At 39.8% G+C, this 23,882-nt stretch overlaps 2 protein-coding genes across 7 annotated transcripts in view; one reads left to right on the forward strand and one right to left on the reverse strand.

The window, feature by feature from the left end:
• Window positions 1–23,882, forward strand: part of LRRC32 (leucine rich repeat containing 32) — a 360,881-nt gene that overhangs the window by 186,468 nt on the left and 150,531 nt on the right. The window lies entirely within an intron of this gene.
• The window catches only part of EMSY (EMSY transcriptional repressor, BRCA2 interacting), a 59,370-nt gene that overhangs the window by 13,036 nt on the left and 22,452 nt on the right, over window positions 1–23,882 (reverse strand). For all 6 annotated transcript variants that reach the window (XM_050930347.1, XM_050930339.1, XM_050930330.1 and 3 more), the window contains 7 exons: window positions 21,354–21,630; window positions 17,967–18,218; window positions 14,573–14,722; window positions 12,179–12,352; window positions 9,528–9,664; window positions 7,656–7,829; window positions 5,634–5,832 (listed from right to left, as the gene is read on the reverse strand). In XM_050930347.1, the coding sequence (XP_050786304.1) occupies window positions 5,634–5,832; window positions 7,656–7,829; window positions 9,528–9,664; window positions 12,179–12,352; window positions 14,573–14,722; window positions 17,967–18,218; window positions 21,354–21,630 (1,363 nt within the window). The remainder of the gene's footprint in view (window positions 1–5,633; window positions 5,833–7,655; window positions 7,830–9,527; window positions 9,665–12,178; window positions 12,353–14,572; window positions 14,723–17,966; window positions 18,219–21,353; window positions 21,631–23,882) is intronic.

Below are 23,882 nucleotides of genomic sequence, written 5' to 3' on the forward strand. Positions count from 1 at the left end.
AGTGGAGTACCCACAGGGAGACACATCTCAAAAAATTCCAGCCCAGTCCCTGCCCCTTTTGCCTCCCCTGTCGGCAGCCCTGCTGGTAGGGTCCATACCAGCAGAGCCACCAACGGGAGGCGGGAGGGGTAGTGGCAGCACTTTAAGGACTGTCCTTTGCTGCGGCAGTGCTTTAAAGGTTGCTGCCCCTTCCCCCACCCCACATCGGCAGCCCTGCTGGTAGGGACCCTACCAGCAGGGCTGTTGACAGGGGAGGCAAAAGGGGCAGGGACATTAAAGCGCTGCGGCTGGGTATGGGCCGGTGCGAGTTCTTACTGGTATGCCATACCGGCCCACTTTCACCCCTGCGCATACCCAAACCGATTGTCATCTCAGCTTCATACCTGCCAGGCATTAGAACACCAGACGACCTCAGCAGCAATTTCTTTCTAAATTATGAGTCGGCCGGGGGAGAAGCGCGGTGGTGCAGCAATGTTAAAGTGCTGCTGTGGCAAAGAACTCTGTAGCATTTTAATGTCCCTGCCCCTTTTGCACCCCCTCCCCCCACAGCCGCTGATGAGCCAGGGTGGGAGGGGGGCCCAAACGGAGCAGTTGCTCTGGGGCTGGCGATGTAAAAGGGCCCTGGGCTCCGGGTGCTGCTGCCACTGGCATAGCAGCAGCATCCAGAGCCCCATGCCCTTTAAATCAACATGAAGCCCCGGGCCGTGTGGGCCAGGCAGCGTGGAAGGGCTGGTTGGGGGATGCTGACCTTGCAGCACCCCTTTTGGGGGAAGAAGCCTCCCCACCCATACCGGTAAGGGTCCTGACTTACTTTCACCCCTGGTATGCACCAATTTCAGCATTTTATTGCTTCAGCACAGAGAGATGGGGAAGGTGCTCTGCTCCTCCCTGGGGTTGATATAATAAATTCACGCCATGTTGTCTGTCACTATCTTTAATGACTTTGATTTGTTTAGAGGTAAAAAAAAAGTGTAGGCAAACATTTTTGACTTGTCCCAATTCCAAACCATTGATGTGAAGAAGCTACTCTGGTAGTAACCATTTGCCCTGAACCTTGTAAGGTTGCAGATATGCCCTCAACCCAAAACTGAAGTGTCTTATGTTATCCCTACAGCAGGGGGATTCTGGAAGAATGTCACATCTGCACAGATTTTGGTCAGTGCTTCCACCAGTTGAGTGACTGTAGAACCCATTGGGAAACAGACTGTAATCTGTCTAGGCTGTGCTTTCTTGATTTGTAAATCATTCAAAACCATCCCTATAGGACTCCGAGATGTAACCTGGCATGCTGCTCTACAAATATGCAAGCTGACGTGTGTCCCAGCAGTGGAAGACAAACTCTTATTGTTACTTGAGAACTGCACTGAATCCTTGAGATGAGATTCATTAATATGAGAAATATTCTGGGGAGAAGGTACATTTGCCTGTCAATGCATCCAGGGAAGCCCCTATGATGTCTAGATGGAGTCAAAATTGATCTTGAGATTTATGTGAAGGCCCAGGCTGTGAAACGGAGAACACGTCATCTTCACTGCCATCAACACTTCATGATACAATCTGCCCCGATCAACCAATCATCCAGATACTGGAAAACTATTATACCCAAATGACATAGATGGGTGGCAACTAATTCCAGAATCTTTGAGAACGCTCTTGGGGCAGAAGATAGGCTGAAAGGGAACACCCTGTACCGGTAGTGCTCACTGTTGATAAGGAAACAAAGGAACTTTTTTGTGTGAAGGGTAAATAGCAACATGAAAATATGAGTCTTGCAGACTGATAGTCATGAACCCGTCTCCTAATTCTAACAAGGGAATTATTGCTGGAAGGAGACACCATCCTGAATCCCTATTGTTTTACATATCTGTTTAGCGACATGAAGTTTAAAACTGGTCTCCACTCTCCATTCTTTTTGGGATCAGGAAGTACTTTGAATAGCATCTCCCATCCCTGTGCTGTACATGAACTGGTTCTATTGCTCCTAAATGTAGAAGCGAGGCAACCGCTTGCACCTGTAATTGATCATGAGAAACATCCCTGAAAAGAGACAGGGAGGAGGGATAGATTTGAAATGGATAGTTTAACCAGATGTTATGGCTTCCAAAACTCTTTTGTCCAATGTTGTACTTTGCCACGTAGTTTGAAAATGGGAGAGGTAGCATCAAAAAGGAGGGAGAATGTTGCAGTTGTAAAATCTTGTTGATTGGATGGCTGAGACTCTCAACTGATCCATCAAAACTGTCGCTTGGAGATTGCAAATGGCTGAGAAGATGTAGATGTAGCTGAAGGTGGTTTCTTTTTAGAGTATCTTGGCCTCTTGGATAGTGGCTCAGATAAAGTCTACGGTAAGATGGTCTATGATAAGCTGAATACAAGGCTAGGAGTGCTTTCTGTACTGAGACCTAATGATCTCCTATTTACAGGAGTATAAAGCCTTACAGACTGCAGTGTGGCTATTGTGTCCCTTAAAGCGAGGAGAGAGATATATCCATTGAGTCCATCATATATCCATCAAGTCCACCAAGAGCTTGCAACCAACAAAAGATAGGCCTTTGACAGTGCTCTGAATTTCTCTTGGAAAGCCTGACAACTGCAGCCAAGACTTGCTTCTCATGACCACTGCAGTGGATATAGGTTGTGCTGCTGTACCTGCAGCATCCAAGGAGGCCTGGAGCAATGTCTTTGTATAATCGCCTTAAATTGGTCAGTTCCTTTGGCAGGTGTTCAATAAAGGAATTAGATTTGTTGTAATTCCAACAGTCTTATTTGGCCACGAGTGCCTGAAGGTTCGCTATTCTGAACTGAAGTGCAGCTGAAGAGTGAGATTTGCGACTAAAAAGACTGAGCCTCTTGTGGTCCTTCCTGTATGGGGTGGACATAGAGCTCAGCTGTCTACTGCACCCATTAACGGCCTTCACTACCATGGAATTTTGAGATGAGTGAGAAAATAGAAGCTCTGATTCTCTGGCAGGGACAGAATACTTATTATCCATACTTCTGCAGGTAGGTGGTGCAGTAGCTGGGGTTTGCCAAACAAGTCTTAGCAGGCTCCATAAAAGCTTCATTGACCAGAATGGGAATCTTCATAGATGTGGAGGTGTGTAAAATATCTAGGAGTTTATAGTTGGACTCCTGAACCTCCTCTAAGGGAATGTGTAACAGGTCAGCAATTTGCTTCATCAGTTCTTGAAACTGCCTGAAGTCACTGGCCATAGAATGTGGTGGAGGCATCACAGTTTCATTAGGTGATGAGGAGGCAATATTAATAAGAGGTGTGACCTCTTTATCCACCCTTGTTTCTTGTTCCTCAAAGGACTCCTCCTTTGGCATAGATGGTGATAGAGGGTGTTGAGGAGAATGGTCCCTTCTCTGCTCCCTCCAGCGGTATGGAGACCTAACTGAAAATTGTCAACAACAGAATGCTTACAGGCCCCAGCAAGACTACTCAGAGGGGCCAAATGGCATAGGTAGAGGCATTCATCTGTGTTCCTGCCACAGGTGTATCATTTGAGATCTACCTTCCTGAAATATGTCAGTGTAGGAGGGAGAGTGATGTGACCTAGAATACCCAGGGGAATCCTGGACCAATATTTGAGAGTCTAGGAATGCTCTTCCACATGCTCCAAGGGAAAGGGTGGGGACGGGAATAGTTGTTCTGCCTGCTAAGTAGGCAAGAGTGCATACAGTACTCTACTAGACAGAGGGGTATGTGACTGAGAGAGTCTTGAGGCTGATAAACCCCCAGTACTCGTTAACAGAGGAGACACTGGCTCTAAAGATGTTATCAGGTCTTCAGGGTACCTAAATTTTTATAGGACCAAAGGTATCATAGACTGGGTTGAGCGAGAACCTATGGAGAATGGCTTCAGTACCAATGCAGTTGGTACCAAGTGCTTGGCATGGGACTGAATAGGCTCAATTTGTAAACAGAAGGTATATGAGCAGTCTTTGGTACCACTGACTTTCTAGTGTTATTCGTGGACGGGATTAGCCTTTTTTAAACTGCATCTCTGCCACCTAGGAACTTGGTACCGATTTTGGCTTAGATGATTGACTTCTCTTCACCTTTGTAGTAAAGACGCTCCCCGGGTTTTGCAAATCCAGATTTACGGAAGAAGTTCTATATGTTATTTGTTTTTCGTGCATACTTGTTGGGTATACGTTCCCGACTTCAGCAAAAATCGATTTACGCAAGGTGTTTGGGAGTGGAACTCTTCCGTAAGTTGTGGAGAATCTGTACTGACATCACTGCATGGAACTCCCCTTGGGACCTGAGGTCTCCATAGTTATCTTGTGTATTGGTGACAGATTTTCTCGGAGATTTACTCCTTGCCTCCTTTTGTTTAGAGGCAGATATTGAGATTAATGGCAGCTGACCAAGATATTGATGTGGACGCTGCACTAGTGGTACACCAGGAGGTCTATGTACACAGGTTCCTCCACCCCCTCGACCCAAAGCTGGTCATAAAGCTGGCTCCATTATCAGGAGCTTAAAGTTGATTTCCCAATTTTTTGGGGCTCTGCCCCTGAAGGAACTGCAGATCTTGCATTTACTGGAGGCATGAGCACCATCTAGACAGTGGAGGCATTGGGAATGCCAAGACACTGACTGGATTAGCCTCACAGCAGGATAGGCACCTTCTGAATCTCTGGGAGCCCAGCCTATCCTGCAAACAAACAAAAACTGACCCCCTATGAAGGGGAAACATTTTAACATCTAATTATATCTATGAATAACTTGGCACGGGGGTTGTTGTTTTTCTTTTTTTCAGTGAAAGGAAAAGGCGAATATCTGTTCCAGCGACTAAAAACATTAAAAGGTCACAGACTATATGCTAACTAGCTAATTGCTGAATACTAGAGAGAACAGGCGCAGATAAACGCCATCTCATGTTGATTGCGGTTGAGAAGGAACTGAGCGGCAGTTTGTTTGTGCAGCCTCTTCTAGCCTCAGCGTGGAGCATAAACACATGGCATAGGGCGCAGGAGCACCTGAAGTGGAACGCCCAAAGGGACACTATTTGAAGAACAAGTTTTAAAAAGTTACATCGAAGGGATGAATGGAAGACGAGGGCAGCTATGTATATGAAAAAGATAAAAGGTGTTTGCAGATAAAAACTGACCATTTTGCCTTTGTCTAAAGGACATGTTTAAAAATACTTGTGTATATAGTCTCTTAATGAGTGTGCAAATCTCTTAATGTTACAATGGATGCCACTGCCCAGGAAGACCTGAACAGTTTGATTTTTTTTAAAAAGTAAATTATTTTATATTTCAGGAACTGATGATTTTGAGGTGAAAAGTAAAACATTTCTGATTAATACTACATACTTCTCCAGAACATGTTATCAACAAATCTCAAAGTGCTTTCAGAAGTTAATCCCCAACACACCTGCAAGTAGTAATATCCTCATTTTTCAGATGGGGAACTGAGACATGGGGTACAGGACTCACAGAAAGTCAGTATTTAGAAGCAATTCTCAGGAGTCCTGATCTCCAGTCACCTAACCAGACCAGATGACCATGGATTTAAAACATAATGAAGAGAAACAACAGGCTATAAAATACTAGCTTACATCTTTGGAAGAGGAAATCAAAGCTTATTATTTAGCAAACAAAGTGATTATATTTACCTTGGGAGCTCTGGGAAGACTCTGTAGAAGAGGAGCTGCTATCAGTGTAGCTCTGTGGTTCTTCTTTCACTTCTGGGAGAGAGGCATTTCCTGCCTCTGCCACCCTGGATGCCTGCTGCAATGTTTCAGTTACCAACTGCCTTGTCTGTTCACTCACAACCGTAGCTTGAAATGTCACTGGCTTTGGTTTTATGAGAACCTAATAGAAAAAACAATTTTTCTATTTACAGTAAGAGCACTCAAGGAAGGATCAAACATCTATCAAAGAGTTTCTTGAACTTCAGTTGCACACCGTCTCCTCATATGTAATCAAGACAGCATATACAACCCTTACAGAATCCTCTTTTTGTATGTTCCTGTCCATATAGAAGCATGGCAGATTCCTACACAACCAATTAGCATCTGCGTATACTAAGAACTATACAGATCATCTAACTTAAGGTCTATTCTTAAGGTCACATTATGCTATAAGGAACTAATCCAGTAAAGTACTTAAGCATGTGCTTAACACAAGTGATATATGGGACTGGGCACTAATTTATTTAGACATGCAACAGGCTTTTCTAGTCCTGACCAATTCAGATAGATTCTGAAAGCCTGTATATGAATATAACTTTGTCATTTATCGATACAAGATTAAACTTGAACTCTGTTTAGACTTATAGAGTGCCCAGAATTAGGATAGATTCAATAAGATAGGGTGCAGAGGGCTAACATACTAGTCTTAACTCTGCAGTCTACAGTTTATGCCTAAAATCAGAGTATACACTTAAAGCTGAGAAGCCCAGTGATCCTATTACATGCCTGTGTACTACAGTTGTCAACCTGCACTAAGTGGCATAGGACCAGAACAGCAGGAGTCAGGACTAGGGTTCATTAGAAGAACTGAAGTTTGCAAGGACCTTGCCTACCTTATACTTAGCTCATGCCACTGCTATTAAACCATCAATTTTATGAGCACTAAATTCATACATAAACAAAAAAGGTATCAAACAAATTTATGGCACCTATCTTCACAGTACCTAAATTACTACATCTAATCATATCAGATTGTTTTGAACAGGTTCTGGCACACAAAAGGAAGATAAGAATTACCATATCAGAACAGACTAAGAGTCTAACTACTCTGATATCCTGTTGATGCCAGATGTTTCAAAGTCACTCCATAGGGCAGGATTCACCCAGTTTCTTCCCAGTCCCTCAGTTGACAGATTCTGGAGAGATTCCTCCCATCTTTCATGGCATCAAGCCCAGCTACGTATTTTCTTTAGGCTACAGTTGAAAGCAGTAGCTTCCCTTCAGGAATATGAGCAGCCCTGAAGAATTAGGTGATTTTTATTGCACACAAAATGTGTTCTTAAACATGCCATTTTTAGCCATATATGATTTCCCTTACTACTCTGAAGAACTGAATTCCACAAATTAGTCATACATTGCTTAATAAGTATTTCCTTTAATGTTTAAAATGTATTGCCTTTTAATTTCATTATGCACTTCTTCTATCATAAAGCAGAAGACTGAATAGTGCCTGACTGGCCTCCTCTATATATTTCTACCACATAACTATATTTCAGTCCTTTCAATCTCACCGCACATCTCCCTTCCATATCTGTAATCCTCTCTCCTCCTAATTATAGATTCATGCCTTATCTGATTTTTGGGAACTTTGTTGCACAGAATGTTTGTTCAAGTGTATAAATCTTCCTGAATAATTCAATCTTAAAATATTCTGCTTAAGCTTTACAAATACAGTCGCTGGCCTCAAAGGTGAGATTTGGGCTTCTTCTCCTGGAAAGTAATATGCTTAGATATCCATCTAGAGTGCTAATGGAGCACCAAACTGCCAATCTATGTTAGGCTCCAGGGAGAGACTTACTTCAAGAAGTGCATAAGATACACATTACTATAACCAGATCAATTTCACCCCACACCAAAGGCTTTTAAGTGCAAAGGACTCAACACCATGAAGGCTTGTTTCTCTTTTTATAGTAATCTAAGTATGTTTCATAAGACAGTATGTACCTGTGTTTTCCCTTGCTGCCCATAAACAATTTTGGTTGGGATGATTTTGGTGGCTGGCTGGACAGTAGATCCTAGTCCTTTCGGCTGTGTGACTATCATTTTTGTGATGGGTCTGGTTGCAGTGATGATGGCAGGTTTTGCTCCTGCTGGCACTGCTTGAATAGTTTTCTCCCCCTGAAGTAAAGGCAAAATGTACATATTAACTTGCAATGCAATTTCTTCAGTGATATAAAATACCCTCTTATCTAAACATATGTAAAATTCATAAGAGGCAGTACAGTGGCTGCTCTAACACGCCAACCAATTTCTTTCATCATCAGGTTGGTTTCAAGGAGTAAGTGCATTTAATAGAAAGTAAATTCAAAAACCAAGCACAAAAATATCTACTCTTTTAAACCTTACTATAATGAAGAGGCTGATGATGAAAGGACTAGGAGAGTTTATGTGGCGTTAAGAAAAAACTCTCTTTTCTGGGAAAGTAGAATTGTACAAGATGTTTAAAGGTATACTCAAAACTTTTAAGAGTTGCTCTTTGTCAGTAGCAACATCTTAGATTATTAAAATGGACAAGACTTTAATATTTTATTTACCTTTTACAATTTATGCTGTTATAAATTTATTTTGGTTTCCACAATGAAACTAGTTTAGCCAGTTTTATTTCGAATTCTCGTGTGGTTTTCCTGAGGGTGTGGTGGAGGGAAAAGGTGGCTTTCAGCAGTGCAAGGCAATGTTCACTTTTAATTTGTTAAGCACGTACAGATGCTACATTAAGATACAGCTATCAAGAGAACCTCTTCTTCAGAGAATTCACAGAACATAAAATAGAATCCTCTGCAACTCCTTTGCAAACATGCTTTAAAAGAAAGTTAAAAAATACCAAATCTTTATTAACATTAATTTTTATAAAGAATTTTACCAAACCTAAATCTGGAGTTTACAATTTTTTGACGGTTTGTTCCTTTAATCTATCTTACGTTATTATGCCTATCACCGGGGTATCCAATACAGCTGGTCAGGAATTTTCCAACAAAACAATTTTTTTTTTAAATCAGAAAATGCTGATTTGTCAAAATTGAACCTTTTCATGGGAACGGTTCTATTTTATTGAACTTCCAATGGACCCCAGGTAGACCAGACTCTTGTTAACTTGACAATAAAAGTCTTCTCAGTTTCACTACTGCCATTTAGTGGCTGGCAGCAGTAAAACTGTCAAGAATCATGTCAATTTCATTCAGCAACTGCCAGGGCTTCCATGGTCCCTGGCTCTGCTGCAGGCGATGCTGGGAAGCATATTTTGTTTTGGAACATCACATTCTGGTGTTTCCAAAACATTGCAGGATTCTAGTTTAGTGAAAATCTGAGCTTTCAGCTTTTCATCCTAATTCAGGATTGCCATGAAAAGCTTAGAAGTAAAGGGCATACATAACTAACAGATATACAGCTGGATATAAAATTTTCCAAACGACATTAAATATGCAGAATATTTGAAAAAGGACCCTTCCTTCACACATTGGATCAGATGAGATCCCATGCTCACATTAAAAGAATTGGTACAAGAATCCAGTCATTTTGTATGGCTCCACCCTTTTTGGACTGGACAGCCTCTGTAACCCAGAGACAGCTGAACAGAGAACTCAAAGAAGGAGACAATATGAGGCTTTAACCAAATTTTAACAGTCCCTAGTGAGCCTCCGCTTTTGTTAACTGCTCTACTCCCTGACCTAAGCCCACCTACATCTGCTAGACAGCTAATGAGAGTTCTGCTAGCCAGGACCACTATATGAAACTAAGTTTATTACAAATAGAGAAAGGCAGAAGGCAATACACACTCTTACTTGGTCTGCAGATTCTAAACATAAAACTCTTGCTTACCCCAGCATTTAATAATGTTGTAACAACATTTTTGCCTGGAAGTCCTTGAATAGTTGTTCCTTTCCCAGTAGTCTTTTGCACAACAATCACATTGGGCTTGGATGTCATTGGGATTGTAGTAATTTTGGTTGTAGTTCCTTAAAGCAAGTGGGAAGAAGAGAGGCTTGGGTTATGTATATATTTCATGTAACTCTAGAATCTTTACAAAAATGCTTTGGGTGCAGCATAAAGAAGATAACGAGGGCTTCTGATTTTCATTTTTAATCAGTAAACACCAATAAAACACCCCTGATACCAAAAAAAAAAAAAAAAAAGAGAACAGAGTTTATCCAATAAACACTGGAAAAACACCAGAAATGGTTACTTGTATATAAGGGCTTATTTATATGGAACAGACAAGGGATGTGGCTTCTAACGCATGCTAATATGTTGCACATTATGTGGTCCAAGTAGACCCTGCTGGTGAGCACTAAAGGTTCCCTAATGTGCTTTAATATAGCGCTACTACGTTAAAGCACACTAGGGGACATTACAAAGAGATTCATTACTCATTACGATGTGTACAAAGAGAAAGTCCTGAACCACCCCGATTTTTGGAAAGCTATATAAAACTTGAAAATTGCTAAACATAAATCCTGAAAAATGAAATTGATATAAACTGAAAAACAGAAGCCCTAAAGATAATCCTACCATCATGGCAGGTTTAAATGCAACTGAAAAAAGTTAAACTGCTAAAGAGATGACATTTAATGCGTGACCTGAAGCCAAGAATGTAGGGTGCACAACAACTGCAGATCCTGTATGGGGAGCACAGAGCTGAACAGTTTTTATGGTTGATACAAAGCAAAGGACAATTTCTGAACAGCTATCATGGAAGGTACAGGTACAAATATTATGGTTGTGTGCATTTACCTTTGACATATTCTGTCAATATACACATTAGCTCTGGCTCTCAGTGTTGCAAATTTTGGGCATCCCTGTGCTAAAAGAAAGTTGTCCACCAAATAAATTATTTCAAATAGAAATAAAGATTGAAAATTGTAGATCAAGCAATTCTATCTGCAACAGATTTTGCAAGAGAAAAATCTGAAAGTTTACAACTTATAAAAGGGAGGTTTCCCATTCAGTATTAACCTGTTCATATGCTGAGAACACATTAACACTATTTTCTCTCTTTTCCATAAAGGGAGGCCAGGTTTTTACTATGGCTAATGTATGGGAATACAGAATTTTGTTACTGGAATTATAAGACAAACTTTTGGTTTCTTTCACAGCATTATTTAAAAAAAAAAAACCTCCTTCCTTTTGAACCCCCGAGCTCAGAAGACATTTTTCTACTGATGAACTTCTTGTTCTTCTTCCCTCCTACCATATAACAACTTGCCTTTAGTGGCTTCTTGTTTATTTACAATGACTCTTTCTGAACAGCTTCTCACAATGGCTAACAAACATACAAGTCACCAGTGGTATCAGTCTGCCCATTTTAATAATTACTTTTCTGCTCAGATAACCACCACTTCTGTTTTTCCCTAAAAATAGTTCCAATTCTCTGTAAATACATCACACCTAGCTGCTGAAGTGTGTGCCAACAAAGAATCCTGGTTATCAACTTCAACCCATCATTGACACCTGGTGGCAGGGGCGGCTCTAGGGATTTTGCCGCCCCAAGCACAGCAGGCAGGCTGCCTTCAGCGGCATGCCTGCGGAGGGTCCGCCGAAGCCGCGGGACCAGTGGCCCCTCCGCAGGCAAGCCGCTGAAGGCAACTTGCCTGCCACCCTCGCGACGACTGACAAAGAGCCCCCCGCGGCTTGCCGCCCCAAGCACGCGCTTGGTGTGCTGGGGCCTGGAGCCGCCCCTGCCTGGCAGCTACTTCATAACACATTCTAGATTTAAAAATACATTTAATTTGTACCAATTTTGAGAAAAGGAAATAATGCTAAGATGGTGAAAGTAGGGTTTCTCTCAATTCTAGCCTATGAAACCCCTAGTGAATGCTCCACTGAATGGAAAGATTACTTAGATGCCCTCCTCAAAACCTGCATTGTTTACAGAACCTCATGTACTATGCTTCCTTGGAATAAAGGCCAACTACTGATCTCAAGTGCACAGGTTGGTATCAAAGGACTGTGGTGCATATGCTATTCTATGAAACCTCCACTAGATCTAGAAATCTCATCAATACTCTCCAGAGATGCTCTCTGCAGACTACAAAAAAATGAATTTTTTTTTACTCCACCCGCATTTCCAAAGGAGCTGATATAATCCTGCCTGCCTTCTACAACATAGCACTAATCATTTTTCCACTCAAGATTTCTTCTGGCTTCCCAGGCTCCTCTTACATTAAGATGTTAAAAATTTGCTTCCTTCCTAAATCTAAGGCATGCCCTAAGCCTTCACAATATCTCCTTCCATTCTTCAACACCTTCACCCTCCTTCTCGTTCCTCACTTATCAATCAGCCATTTCTGATATGTCTAAAGGAGAATAACTCTCTTACAATAATTGGTCCTAAATGCAAAAAATATTTTCAAACATGTACCAAAACTATTGGTCTGTGTACCCACAGAGACAAATCAAACATGAGGCCTAAAGTATTTGTGTGTCTCTAGAAGTTTTGTATCTCAGATAAGGCTTTATATCAATACACCTACCAGAAACAATATTACTGCTTATAATCTTGCCTCCCAGTGTAGCCAGCGATTTCGGTACTACAGTAATGATGCTGCCACTGGTTGTTTTCACGTAAGTGGCAGCGCCTGGAGTTCCAGCCATCCGAGCCCCAATAGAGGGGCTTACCGTTGGACGAGTATATGTTGCTTGTGTCCCTATTTCAAAGTAAAACAATAAAAACAGGCTTGCAATTAAAATACGAAACACTATGAGTACTGCAAATTGTGAAAGAAGGTTTAGATCAAAGAGAAGTATTTAGTTCCACTATAAGAAATTGAACATAGGAACAGAGGAGAGGAAGGGACCTCTCCTGGGTCATCAAGTCCAGTCCATTGCTATCACAGGCAAACTCACCATACAATCCTATTCATAAATTATCATGCTCCATTTTAAAACTAGTTAGGTTTTTCACCCCCACTACTGCTATTGGGATGTTGTTCCAGAACCTCACTCTTCTGATGGTTACAAAACATCTTCTAATTTCCAGTCTAAATTTATTCATGGCCAGTTTATACCCATTTGTTCTTGTGCCAATATTGTCCTTTAGCTTCAACAGCTCTTCTCCCTCCCTGCCACTACCCCGCTGATGTATTCCAAGACAGCAACGATATCCCCCTTCAGCCTTTGACTGGATACAGTGCTATTTATCATTATCCTTTAAGATCTTCCAGCTAGTTTACAGTCTGCATCACAATGTTCAGATACATGCAAATTAAAATTAAATTAAAGATTTCATACAGCACTGTCTTAAACATTTTGTCTATCACATTTCAAGTTAAACTATTCCAGTTGGTAATCGATTTGCTCTTTATAAACTGATGACCTTTATGTTCATGGCTCTGTTGTTCACAAGGTGTTTAGATTCTCTCTCAATATTTGTCCTTTATTTTATTATGGGCCAAAGTGTGATTTATTGGATAGAATTTGCTAGAACTGATCTCTTCCTCTTTAAGAAGAGTGGGGAGAGAGCACATAAACCAATAGAAGTGGCTTAAAAGAATTTATGTCCAGTCTAAATTTCGCTTTGTGAAACTTATACCATAACTCTTTATAATACAATAATAACTACAATAATAAATACAGTTACACATTTTAGAAGTATTTATGAATTCAAGCTAATCTTCTCAATACCCAGATATATAGACCTGGTGTCTGTTTCCTTTCTCCTATTAACTTCAATGGGAGCAATATAGGGCCCACAGAGTTAAGGAACTCACCCAAAGTCACAGAGTGAGTCAGGGGGAGAGGTGGAATATGAACTCAATTCTTCACTACCAGTCCCATGCTCAGTCCTCTCAACCACTATGATTAACAGGTATTAGTTAAGGAAGGGTAACTTTCTACTCTAGTTATACTTCTGCATGTATCTATAATTCTATGATATTGTAGACTAAACATTGCAGACCTCTTCTTTGTTGCTAAAAGTTATTATACAAAACAGCTAGATTTAATTGGGAAACCTAATATTCAAAACTGGTCTGAAGAGAGAAAGCAAATGGCCTATTCAAGATTTACCAATTTAAAATGAAAAAAAAAAATCACAAAAAATGTTATTCCAAACACTCATTTTCACTTGTTTAAAATATATTAGGATAATGTTTTATCTGGGTAAAGAATTTAAAGGTGAACTGAAAAGCTAGACTAAAAACTGAGTTAAGCACAGATTTATACCACCTACCTCAACATGTGTGGCGCACTTAGCAAAGAAATGAATTTGACCAAACTTTAAAGAAAGTCAGTCTGGCCCCTAAATCATCTTCATACATCCAACACTACCCTAACACGTCAGTCTGTAACACTGCTGATACAGAAAAGAAGTGTGACTACTGGTGAATACACAGAATAGAGTTGGGGGATCTGGGTTCTATTTCTGGCTCCTCTATGCACTTACTGTGAGACCCTGAACAAGTCAAATGTCTCTCGAATCCTCCATCAATAAGACAGGAATAATGTTATTTACCTACCTTCAAGGAATGTTGAGAGGCTTAATTCATTTGTTTGACATCCTCTAACACAAGGTGCTACAGAAGTGCAAAGTATCATCATCATCATCGGTTTCAGTGACATTTCTCTCTCAACCAGTGGGAAAGGAATGATTATATTTATGTGTGCCAAGTCAAAGAGAGTACAAGAGAGATAAAAGACCACTCAATGGTAAACTTGAGAGTTTATAATACAGCTTTTTAGTGTATGACAAGGATAAATGTCCTAAGCTAGTATGTGACGATCAAAAGGTTTACGAATTTGCTGTTATACCCTTTTTTTTTTTTTAAATAAACAATCAACAAAATGTTATTTAACCCTGCTAAACAGGGTTTATTATTATCGGTATTGCTGGGTTTACCCTCCCTTACCTTCAAAGAACAGTAACTTACCAGTGGGAGTAGTGACCAGTTTAGTTGTCATGATAGTCCCGTTACTGCTAACCACCATAATCGGTGAATTGCTACTGCTGGGCAAAGTCGCTGTAACTGGTTTGGGTAGGATTTTACTGGGCTGCACCTGTTGAGTGATTATTTTAACACCTAGGAAAGGAGAAAGGTCACTGTTAACATACAGGCACAAAAAGTTACTTGCTGAAATTTTTCCCCAGATCAAGCCCTAATGGGCAAGTAGCTGCACAAGGCTTTTATTTTTGAGCCAATATATTCCTAAGCTTAAAAATAATATTTAGATTTTTTGCTAGTACCAAGACAACCACCACCTTCACCTTTCATGTGCCTGCTACCACTTAAGTACTCTGATCACCACCGGTGCTTGTGGCACCATTAAGTCATGTGATCTAGTGCAGAAGTCTTTGGTCCATGACCAAATATCTCCGCCTAGGACCCACTATGTTAATCAATATCAAGTTGGTCCAAAACCAATGAAATATCTAAAAAATGCATCCATATTTGTCAGTCTCTTCATTATCATATACTTCATTAAGAACTGGTAAGTTTCATTTTGATAGCAATCAAAAATATGTAGAAATGAGAGTACCTCAGAATGGAGAGGGGTAACTAGTGGTGTTCCCCAAGGGTCAGTCCTAGGACCAATCCTATTCAATTTATTCATAAATGATCTGGAGAAAGGGGTAAACAGTGAGGTGGCAAAGTTTGCAGATGATACTAAACTACTCAAGATAGTTAAGACCAAAACAGATTGTGAAGAACTTCAAAAAGATCTCACAAAACTAAGTGATTGGGCAACAAAATGGCAAACGAAATTTAAAGTGGATAAATGTAAAGTAATGTACACTGGAAAAAATAACCCCAACTATACATACAATATGATGAGGGCTAATTTAGCTATAACGAGTCAGGAAAAAGATCTTGGCATCATCGTGAATAGTTCTCTGAAGATGTCCACACAGTGTGCAGAGGCGGTCAAAAAAGCAAACAGGATCTTAGGAATCATTAAAAAGGAGCTAGAGAATAAGAAGAAGAATATATTATTGCCCTTATATAAATTGATGGTACACCCATATCTTGAATACTGCGTACAGATGTGGTCTCCTCATCTCAAAAAAGATATACTGGCACTAGAAAAGGTTCAGAGAAGGGCAACTAAAATGATTAGGGGTTTGGAACGGGTCCCATATGAGGAGAGATTAAAGAGGCTAGGATTTTTCAGCTTGGAAAAGAGGAGATTAAGGGGGGATATGATAGAGGTATATAAAATCATGAGTGATATAGAGAAAGTGGATAAGGAAAACTTATTTACATATTCCCATAATACAAGAACTAGGGGTCACCAAATGAAATTAATAGGTAGCAGGTTTAAAACGAATAAAAGGAAGTTCTTCTTCACACAGCGCACAGTCAACTTGTGGAACTCCTTACCTAAGGAGGCTGTGAAGGCTGGGACTAGAACAATGTTTAAAAGGGAACTGGATAAATTCATGGTGACTAACTCCATAAATGGCTATTAGCCAGGAAGGGTAAAGAACGGTGTCCCTTGCCTCTGTTCATCAGAGGATGGAGATGGATGGCAGGAGAGAGAGATCACTTGATCACTGCCTGTTAGCTTTACTCCCTCTGGGGCACCTGGCATTGGCCACTGTCGGTAGACAGATACTGGGCTAGATGGACCTTTGGTCTGACCCGGTACGGCCGTTCTTATGTTCTGTCGGGAGCAAGGAAGAAACTGGATTCAGGAGCTCGGGGTGAGGAGGCTTCTCCCTCCCATTCTGAACTTGTCTCTTGAGCTGGTGCTGCCTTGGAGCTGCAGTGGAATTGGGATGAGGACAGGGGCTGACCAGAGACAAAGAGTGAGGGAGTGAGCAAGTCACTCCTTTCCCCTTCTAATGGACCATACTGTCAAGGAGGATTTGTCTTCTATTGCCCACTCCTAACCTGTGGGGTATGACCCAGCGAACACCTCTTTGGGACACACTTTTGGGTTGCAATCAAAGGTTTCAAGAAATGATGGTCGAGAAGTCAGAGCAAGAGTTTTTCCAAGCCAAGTGGGTCCTGAGTTCTACTCTATGCTAAGTAGATGCCCTGAGTTGTTGGCTGAATTATTTGACCCTCGTTGAGTCAATACAGAGGGAAAACTAGATAAAAAGCAAAATCTCAGTTAAAACATCTGACCTAAGCTTTCCAGAGCAAATACGTATTAGAAGGTAGGCTAAAGGTCACTTTATGTGAGTTATTTTAAAAGGTGATAACCATCTTGGGTTTAAAAGCATAGTAAAAGGCAAAGAATGAAGCAAGACAATGCAGCTATTTTAAATTTGAATTTCTTTTGTACTTGCTACTCCTTCTGTACCAGTTCTTTGTATGGCGCAGACACAAAAATGATAGTTACTGATTAAGTGGTGAGCAATGACTGTGGAGTGGAGGCATTTTATACTGTTCATTAATGGACTTTTTTTTCTAAGCAATGGTCTCATAATCCACAGGACATTTCATCATAGAGTCTCACCACCACTGTCCTGTGGTCTTATCTTTTTTAGTTACTCTGACCTAAAAGGTCTAGAACCAAAATAAAATACATGTTCCCTTACTACAGTGCTGATTTCATGTGCATTAATATAAAACCAAACAAGGACAGAATAATACTTGGCACTTTTATAGCAGTTCTCCTTAAAATTTTCTAAGAGCTTTACAAACATTACTTCTCAACACCCCATGAGGTAGGGATTAGTAAACTATTTTACAAACAGATCAAACTGATGCAGAGAGACTAAGTGACTTGCCCAAAGTCAACCGTATTAACCAGTGATAGAAACAGAATCCAGTCCAACTTTCGGTTCTAAGTACTGCATTTGCTATGACAAAAGTCAATTCCTAAGCCTAGGTTTACCCTCCCTTACCTTCTAAGAACAGTAACCCAATAGTAGCAGTAAGAGATGGACAGATGGATTACCTTTAAACTTAAGTAATACAGCTGAAAAGCTGTTTGTTTGCTCAAAATGTTTAAATCTTCAGAAAATTGCCATCTTCCAGGTTGCCAGGCAAACAATTGTTTACAAGAGCATGCATATACCTTTACAGTATCTAAAGGCAGGAAGAAAACTTCCTACTTAAGAGGTTCTCTTTTCTACCAGGGGGAACAGAAAAACACCGAAACACTTTTCCACAAAGGTAAACTCAAATTATTACCTACACATGCTCTATTAACCACCTTTTCCAGTTTCAGAGCCAAATTCTGGCCTGAGGTGCCTCCCACTGACGTCAACAAGAGCTGCCTGTGCACATTTCAGGGCAGAATTTAGCCCTTAGTTCTTGTATGGTTGTCAGACTTCACCCATTACTAATATTGTCCAAGTTTAATTCCAACTACCTGATTCTTGTTTGATCTGAATGGTGGGCTTGATGCCAGGTGGCAACTGACACTGTTGTGATTGCTGCTGGTGTGCTACAGGAGAAGCCTGTGACAGCTGCTGCTGGGTCTGTTGTATTTGATGCAGCTGCTGTTTTGGGGTCTGCTGATGCTGTTTGGGAAACTGTGTTAGAATCTGAGTTGGGGTCCCCACCAAGCTTTTTGGGGAAGGTAGTCTGGTGGATGCAACTTTAATTGCCGAAGTGGACACACCTGTGAAAGAGCAAACAAATGTGGATTTAACCGTGAAACAAGTGAACACATTTCTGTTCTTTAAAAGCAACACAGGCACTTTTCCATTTCCTTTACTATTGTGAAAAGCACATGTAAGCATGCATAGAATCTGACAAGATGCAATGCCATCTTTCAATTCCAAAGTACCTGAATTTACAGACAAAGAAAACTTTACGTAAGTTATCAATGTGTCAGCACAACAGGATAAGATAGCTCAGTGGTTCTCAACTAGGGGTATGCGTACCCCTAGGGGTATGCAGAGGCCTTTCAGGGGATACAGCAACTCATCTAGATATCTGCCTAATTTTACAACAGGTTATATAAAAGGCACTAGCAAAGTCAGGGCAAACTAAAATTTTCTACAGATGACATTTATACTGCTCTATATACTGAAATGTAAGTACAATATTTATATTGATTTGTTTAATAATTATATGGTAAAAATGAGAAAGTAAGCAATTTTTCAGTAATAGTGTGCTGTGATACTTTTTATTTTTATGTCTGATTTTGTAAGCAAGTAGTTTTTAAGGGAGGTGTAACTTGGGCTATGCAAGACAACTCAGACTCCTGAAAGAGGTACAGTAGTCTGGAAAAACTGAGAGCCACTGATATAGTTAATGTAGAGATCATGCTCCAAAGAGCTTGCAGTCTACTCTGTGCTTTTTGAAGTATAATTAACATAACCCCTCCCTTTCAAGGTTGACCATTTTTAAACTGCAAGACATAAAAAATTTACAGTGCAATAAAAACTGTTAAGAGGTTGAAAGAAAATATGGGGACATCAAGAGCATTAACACTAACTGAGAATGTTTGACAATGTGAGTGGTAGTCTTAGGAAGGATAACCAGCTAACGCCCTCTATTTCATAATGTGTGTGCAATACATAACTTGGAAATCAGAAGCAGTCTTGAACAAGGTAAGCAAATCCAAGTCTATTTATCAAGGTACAACAATCCTGTATAGTAATAGTGATTCAGACATTTTAGGCATGGGTATTTTTAGTAAAAGTCATGGACAGGTCACAGGCAGTAAACAAAAATTCACAGCCTGTAACCTGTCCATGACTTTTACTATATATTCCTGACTGAATCTTGAGTGCTCTGGGTGGGGTTAGTTAAAATAATAAATGCAAAGGTTTCCTCAGAAATATTGTAAAGGAAAAAAATGCCTTGCATCACTATCTTCTGAACTCCTCTGACCAAAATTAAGAATGCAGATAAACTATAGAAGAACCTATATCAAATCATCCTATACCAAAAGAAAAGTTCATGGCAATACAGAAAAAGACAGGGTAGGAAATGCAGGAAAACAGCAGGGGAATCCTTTGGGTTCCAAAAGGGGCTATGAACACTCTTAGGAGAGAAGAGGGAAGGGGAAGAAAATGAAGAATATGGGCCTTGAAGAAGTACTTTATGACAACCAGTGTGATCTAGCATATTTAGTTATGACTAGAAGCCAGCAACTCCCGATTTCAATTCCAGCTCCAACAGATTCCCTCTGACCCTGGGTAACCCATTCTCTACTCAGTTTCCCTAACTCTAAAATGGGGATAAAATTTACAAATACTTCTCCACCTCACAGAAACGTTATGAGGATTAATTGGTAAATGCTCAAAAAGCGATCTGAAGACTAGATAAGCCACGTATTATGACTTATCTATTTTAGGGTTTCATTTTGTGAGCCTGTCTAAACAAAAACAAATTTCCTCAAAAGATTACCCCCAGAATATTTAGTTATTTTTCATATCGGGGATGGGTAGGAGGAGTGTCAAGGTTGATTCCCCACTCTGGCACTTCAAGTGCAGAAGGTGGGGGCCCACAAGGATTCTAAAAATTATACTGGCCACTCCAGGCTTGTATTAAACTCCCAAGGTTACAGTTTCTCTCTGACCTTGGATGGGTAGATGCTGCCACCACCCAAATGCAAAACCTCCTGGAACCCAGGAAGGTGCATGTGGGAATTCCTTCCTGTGGGGTACCCTCAAGCCCTTTCACCACCCCATGGGGAAAAGATGAGAGAGAAAAAAACAAATAAATCAGCTGCTGCCACCAGCTAACTAAAAAACATGTGCACAAACCTCTTAAGACACAAAAATCCAAATCCTGTTATTAAAAAAGGTAAATTTTATTACAAAGAAAAAGAAAGAAAATACTTCTGAAAACTCAGGCTATTGCTAGATTTTTAAAAGAGTAATTCCAAAAATTAAGCATACAAAATATGTTTTTTTTAGGGGGGCAGTTCATCTTAAAGGTTACAAGCAATAAAAGCACCTGGGGTTAGCACAGAGGAATCCACAAGCCATAAGAAATAAACAAAATAAACCTAATCACGTCTTTCTACACATTTTCTGATCTACTTACATATCTGGGTTCCAAGTAAACAATTCTAGGTATGATTTCGATGATTTTCATACCTGACCTTCAGCTTCTCAAAGCATAACTGCTGCCCTGTTCCCCTCTTCCCGGAGAGCAACGACAGACACAAAAGGAAAGTGTTTTCCCAATTTTAAAAAGTTCCAGCCTTCCCATTGGCTCTTTTAGTCAGGTGCCTTCCTTTACCAGTGGACTTTTTTTTTAACCCTTTACAGGTAAAGCAAGTAGAGAACAGCTACTAACAGGAATTTTATAGCTAACCAGCTGGCTGGGTGTCCATAAAAGGGAGCTACTCCCCCACCCCCTTCATTTATCATAGGGAGTGTTTTAAAGGTCAATACAAGTCAGTTTGCGGTTACACATTTTTAATACTGCAGTTAAGTCACCTTCACAGTGGAAAGCTGCATAATATTTTCTGGGAAGATTCACTTTGGAACTATACAATTTGCATATATTAATTGTTGAGGGGAAGAGAAGAAATCTGCATTAAGGATTTGGTTATAGAATACAGTGGATTGGATGCATTGAGAATCAAATGCATACCTATTGTTTTCCATGCACTTTACAAAGTATATGTACTGAGATTAGCGGCAAACAAATCTGTCTCAAACAAAGGAATGTGTGGTCTGCTCAATTAACATTTAAGCAGTAAACGGAATCATCAAGCAGGTAGGGAAATAAGGGAAGCTCAAATAAAGGCTACCATACCAGTAAAAGTTTTGATAAATAACAACTGTCATACCTTGTGCTACCGTTGACATAACCACTGACGGTGTTGATGACACCACAGCAGTCACAGCAATGGTATTTGGAGTGGAAGAGGGAGTGGAACAGTTGCTGCCACTACTGCTGCTACTGACCAAAGAGGACTGAGAAGCTGTTATAACCACTGGTTGCTTCTGAGTAGTTGAGGCAATGACAGATGTTGGAACAAGTTTAGTGACTGCTGCGTAGTTGTGAGACTTGGAGAGAATGTTGGGTACAAACGTTGAACTTGGAGAGGTGGTTACTATGATCACCTGAAACAACAAAATTTAATTAATCACTCACATGTGTTTAGAAGTTTTATAGCAACTTTGTAACACACTACACACACACAATCGTATTTAGTTTTAGCGCCCTTAGTTTAGAGTTCAATTGCAGATCTGAATACACTTGACAGCAGAAATAAAGTTTCTCTTGGTTGGAGGTAGGCCAGCTAATCCATCACTTTCTGAAGGGACTATATTTTCATTTAAAATGGATACGTTTTTGCTTTTTGGTTAAGAAGAAAACAGTATGTATGTGACTAAAGTAGTGTTATCTGATGTTGCTGACAAATTGAAACAAGACAGGTGTGAAATGTCTCAGTTCATCTCACTGGGGCACAAAGTCTGAAGCCTGCCTGTCACCATCACTCAAAACTGCTCCATTTCTGGAATTTCAGGAGGGTTTTAACCATCACTCTCCCAAACCTGCACATATCTCAAGACCTGGCAACGAGAAGCATAAATTCTCTCTTTAATAACCTATTTAACTGTTTGCCACAGTTGATCATTTAGCTATATGGATCAAAAACTATTTTTCAACTGATTATTACATATCCCATCAGTGCAATAAATTTGCCTCTCCCTAATACTTATCAGTGAACAACCCATTTTAGGGATCAGAAGCAATTTATCCGATAATCTATGGATGTTTTAAAGATAGATAGGAAATTCCTTCCTCTCGGGGCACCACTTGTCTGCAGATAAAAAAATGCTGCATCTAGTGAATTACAATTGCACCTGACTGATCACTGAAATACCTAGAATTCATTCTGACCTTTCAAGAGAAAGATTTTACCCCTATGCAATTGTCTGGTTTGAAAAACTAATTGTTTTATCATCTGCATACATATATATAACAGATATATACACATAACATTTTGTTTTGATCTTACTGTGTATGTGCATACACAATATACTGCATGCTATATATTACATATGTACACACAAGTTAAAACAGAAACATATATTGTATAAGCCACATAAAACCTAAGGAATACTCATCTGTCCTATACAGTGGGACACTAGAAAGCAGAATATTCCTCTAAAGTACAATTATGAAGGAGTGAGGGTCCAAGCCATTATACTTTTTAGATACTATTGTCACATATGTAAAGATGATAAAATGAATCTAGTGAGGAATACTAAAATTGCAGAGCATCCTTTCACTGGTAAAAGGTTATTTGATTAGCTGACCGACAGTAAATTATTCAGATTTTTAAGAGGAACATCTGTTTATTTTGTTAAAGACATTTATTGAATATATACTGAAGCTAACCTTGGCAGTTTTGAGAAATGCCAAAAATTTGGTAAAGAGATATTGAAAAAAGATGCGAGGGTAACAGTTGCCACTGGACTTGACTAGTAAGAGTAGTTACTAGATTGTCCTCCTTTGTATAAAGCTTTATGCAATAGAAAAATGGAAGAGCCTTGTGGAATCTATGAATTTTCCTCCACTCTACTGAAATATCACCACAATCCTGAAAACTGGTATAAAAGAATTCAAGAATCACATTCAACATCACTTATTGTTTAAAGAACTGCATATCAAATTCAAACCTAATCCCAAACCTCAATAATTCTTTAAAATTACTAAAGCAGCATTATCGCTTTGGTTGGAAAGTATGATATACAAACTCAATTTAAAAGAGTATCACAATAACAAATTATGCAATATACAAAAACTACTACACTTCCTATTAGAACAAGTTTAGATCTTGTCATTGTGTATTAGTATGGGACCTGACTGAGATTTCACTTAAACTGAAGTGTGCATATAAAGCAAAATGAGAAATATCTGTTGGAAGGTTTTTGAGAACAAGTGACAAATACCTTTCTGTAAAGGCCTAAGTGAAAGAAGATAAAATTAACAGTATGCCCATTTTCAAAAAGATTGCACCTATTGTTCCATTCAGAAAGGACAGTGAACCATCAGATTGTAATAGCTTAATATCCTATCTTGTGCCTGTACCTTTCCTTTGCAGGTCTATTTCATCTTGAATTACTACATCCTCCTTTATAATCTATGCTTTTCAATTTCATTTTGAATACAGACGATACTAAAGCACAGGCTAAAACTTTGTTTATTTACAGAGTTCAAAGCATCTGCTCTGAAAAAGGAATAAGATGTATAAGTAATATGGATAATGAATATAGCCTGAATAATAATATGTAGATGAGTACACCAAGCCCCCCACTTTTCTTCAAGCTAGTTATATTTAGTACACACAATAAATTACCCCAGT

This window comes from Gopherus flavomarginatus, chromosome 1 (assembly GCF_025201925.1).
Source record: "Gopherus flavomarginatus isolate rGopFla2 chromosome 1, rGopFla2.mat.asm, whole genome shotgun sequence".
NCBI classification, from domain to species: Eukaryota; Metazoa; Chordata; order Testudines; family Testudinidae; genus Gopherus; species Gopherus flavomarginatus.